The 2,063-nt window shown below is 49.1% G+C and overlaps 2 protein-coding genes across 2 annotated transcripts in view; both read left to right on the forward strand.

The window, feature by feature from the left end:
- Pmar_PMAR016461 (multidrug resistance protein, putative) lies at positions 1–973 on the forward strand (the record flags this gene model as incomplete). Its single annotated transcript, XM_002777667.1, has 6 exons — positions 1–34; positions 71–196; positions 245–372; positions 427–600; positions 645–751; positions 801–973. Coding segments are annotated over 6 exons (742 nt in total), but the record flags the coding sequence as incomplete, so codon positions are not given.
- An 803-nt stretch (positions 974–1,776) lies between these two features.
- Pmar_PMAR016462 (60s ribosomal protein l22, putative) overlaps positions 1,777–2,063 on the forward strand; it is a gene marked incomplete at its 5' end in the record, with an annotated part of 924 nt that continues 637 nt past the window's right edge. Inside the window, 2 exons of the mRNA XM_002777668.1 lie at positions 1,777–1,818; positions 1,879–2,063. The exon at positions 1,879–2,063 is cut by the window's right edge and continues 4 nt beyond it. Of these exons, the coding sequence (XP_002777714.1) occupies positions 1,777–1,818; positions 1,879–2,063 (227 nt within the window). The remainder of the gene's footprint in view (positions 1,819–1,878) is intronic.

A 2,063-nucleotide genomic window follows, 5' to 3' on the forward strand; every position in this document is an offset into this window, starting at 1 on the left:
TTCGCGTATCCTCACAGACCAGGCGCTCAGGTCGGTAACATTATTTTCATATGTTGCATGTGGTTTTCAGATTCTATCTGGTTTGAGCTTCGAGATTGAGGCTGGTAAAACTGTGGCTTTGGTGGGCCCAAGCGGCGGAGGGAAATCGACTGTGTTCGCCCTTCTGCAGCGATTTTATGACCCCACTGGTGGCGAGGTAGGTCCTAGCAGACTAGCAGGATATAGATCATGTACTCATTTGCAGATACTAGTTGAGCCTGCTCAGGCTCGTCTAGAAGATATGAATGTTGGCTGGTGGCGAAGTCAGATTGGGTTTGTAGCACAAGAGCCTGTTCTCTTCGACTTGAGCTTGGAAGAGAACGTTCGATACGGGTGGCCACCACCACCTTATGCTGCATCAACGACTGGTTAGTTGGCATTCCTCAGGTCACCACCTGTTGGGCGCCCGGAGATGCTCTCTATTTGTGGTCGGGCTGGTATGAATGACTTTGCTGGTAACAAGGTGGCTTGGGATGCCGGTTTGGGCCCTCGAGGTGGTCTACTATCGGGAGGCCAGAAGCAGAGAGTGGCCATTGCTAGGGCATTGATGCGGCATCCGAGGCGAGTGGTTGTGCTTGCCCATTCTCCTGGATGTTGTTCATCAGGTTACTCATGCTCGACGAGGCGACCTCTGCATTGGATTCGGCATCAGAAGCAGTAGTGCAGAAGGCTATTGATGAGCTGACTACGACGAGACAAGCCTCCACTGATGGTGACGATGTGGGCGGTCGCGGCTGCCTGTTTTTATGTTTGGATAGTAGGTACGGTGGTAAAGCCAACAACACTGATCATAGCCCATCGTTTATCGACTATCACCAATGCCGATCTGATACTGGTGATAGCCGGTGGACGGCTGGTCGAACAAGGCACCCACACCGAGCTGTTGACTAAAGAGGGCGTCTACTACGATCTATACCAGAAGGGCAGTTTGTAATTTACTGTCCTCGATCATTATAATAGCACGAACCAGTTAACGCTGTATGAATAACGCTATGGGCTTTTATTTGATAGTGTGTCTTCATGTGATGGTAATGTTAAGGTGATATGTTGTGTTGCTATTGCTGAGTTAGTGACTGTGAGGCTCTCATCAGTGGAGGAGATTTTGTGACTTAGAATAGACATGGGGCAGACGAGAAGACAATAACCATTGCATTTGACGGACAAATGCTTACGAGGGCTGTCAACAAAGACAGTTCGTCCAACCTCAATACCGTGAGTGATACGACTCTATCGTACAGAGATCTATATGTGGCTAATACAGCCGCTATGTCCGCGGACATGAGCAAGAACATGGCGTTAAGTAGGGGATCCACTTTCGCAAAAAACGACCACAATTTTGAGAGACCACCCTGGGTGGGAGTCTCGGCACATTATCTTCATGCATCGAGTTCCAGCCTGCTAATGGCAACCTGTAACGACGCATGAATGCTGTATCATACACATGCGATTCGGGACCCGAAGTGGGCTACTTCCTCCGGTAGGTTGCATAGTAGTCATCGACCATAGCCCTACGGCATTCCGCTCGATGTTGCGCGGATAAATCGATTACATAGGCGCGCGCGCTTGTCATTCATGCAGTGTTGTAAGCAGCAACACGTCACGACTTGATAGTATTGTTTTGTGTGATATCATTGAATTTATGCGTTCGCTCCGTTAATCTTTTTGCCGTTGTTTAGCTGCCGTGGGGAATTAGGTTGACTGTAGAAGTACGTGTTAGTGTATTTGTTCTCTAGTAAAATGCCGGTAAAAGACCTCCTAGAGGAGTCTGCTGATGGGCCGGTAGTAGAGGTAGTAATAGTAGAGACATTGATAAGTAGCATGACTCTATCCTATCGTCAGACAGCTGCCATGCTCTTGTCCAATCCTGAGATACGGTCATCGGGCCAAAGCCTCGAGGACATATGGAAGTTGGCGAAGGAGATCGTCGTAGCGAAACGACAAAGTTCGGATAACCACGTCACAGCGTCGACCTCGTCAGCTCCTAGCAGCAGTAGAGGTACTACTACTGGTCTCAGAGATTTCGC

The sequence above is a fragment of the Perkinsus marinus genome (genome assembly GCF_000006405.1).
Source record: "Perkinsus marinus ATCC 50983 genomic scaffold scf_1104296951238, whole genome shotgun sequence".
NCBI classification, from domain to species: Eukaryota; Perkinsozoa; order Perkinsida; family Perkinsidae; genus Perkinsus; species Perkinsus marinus.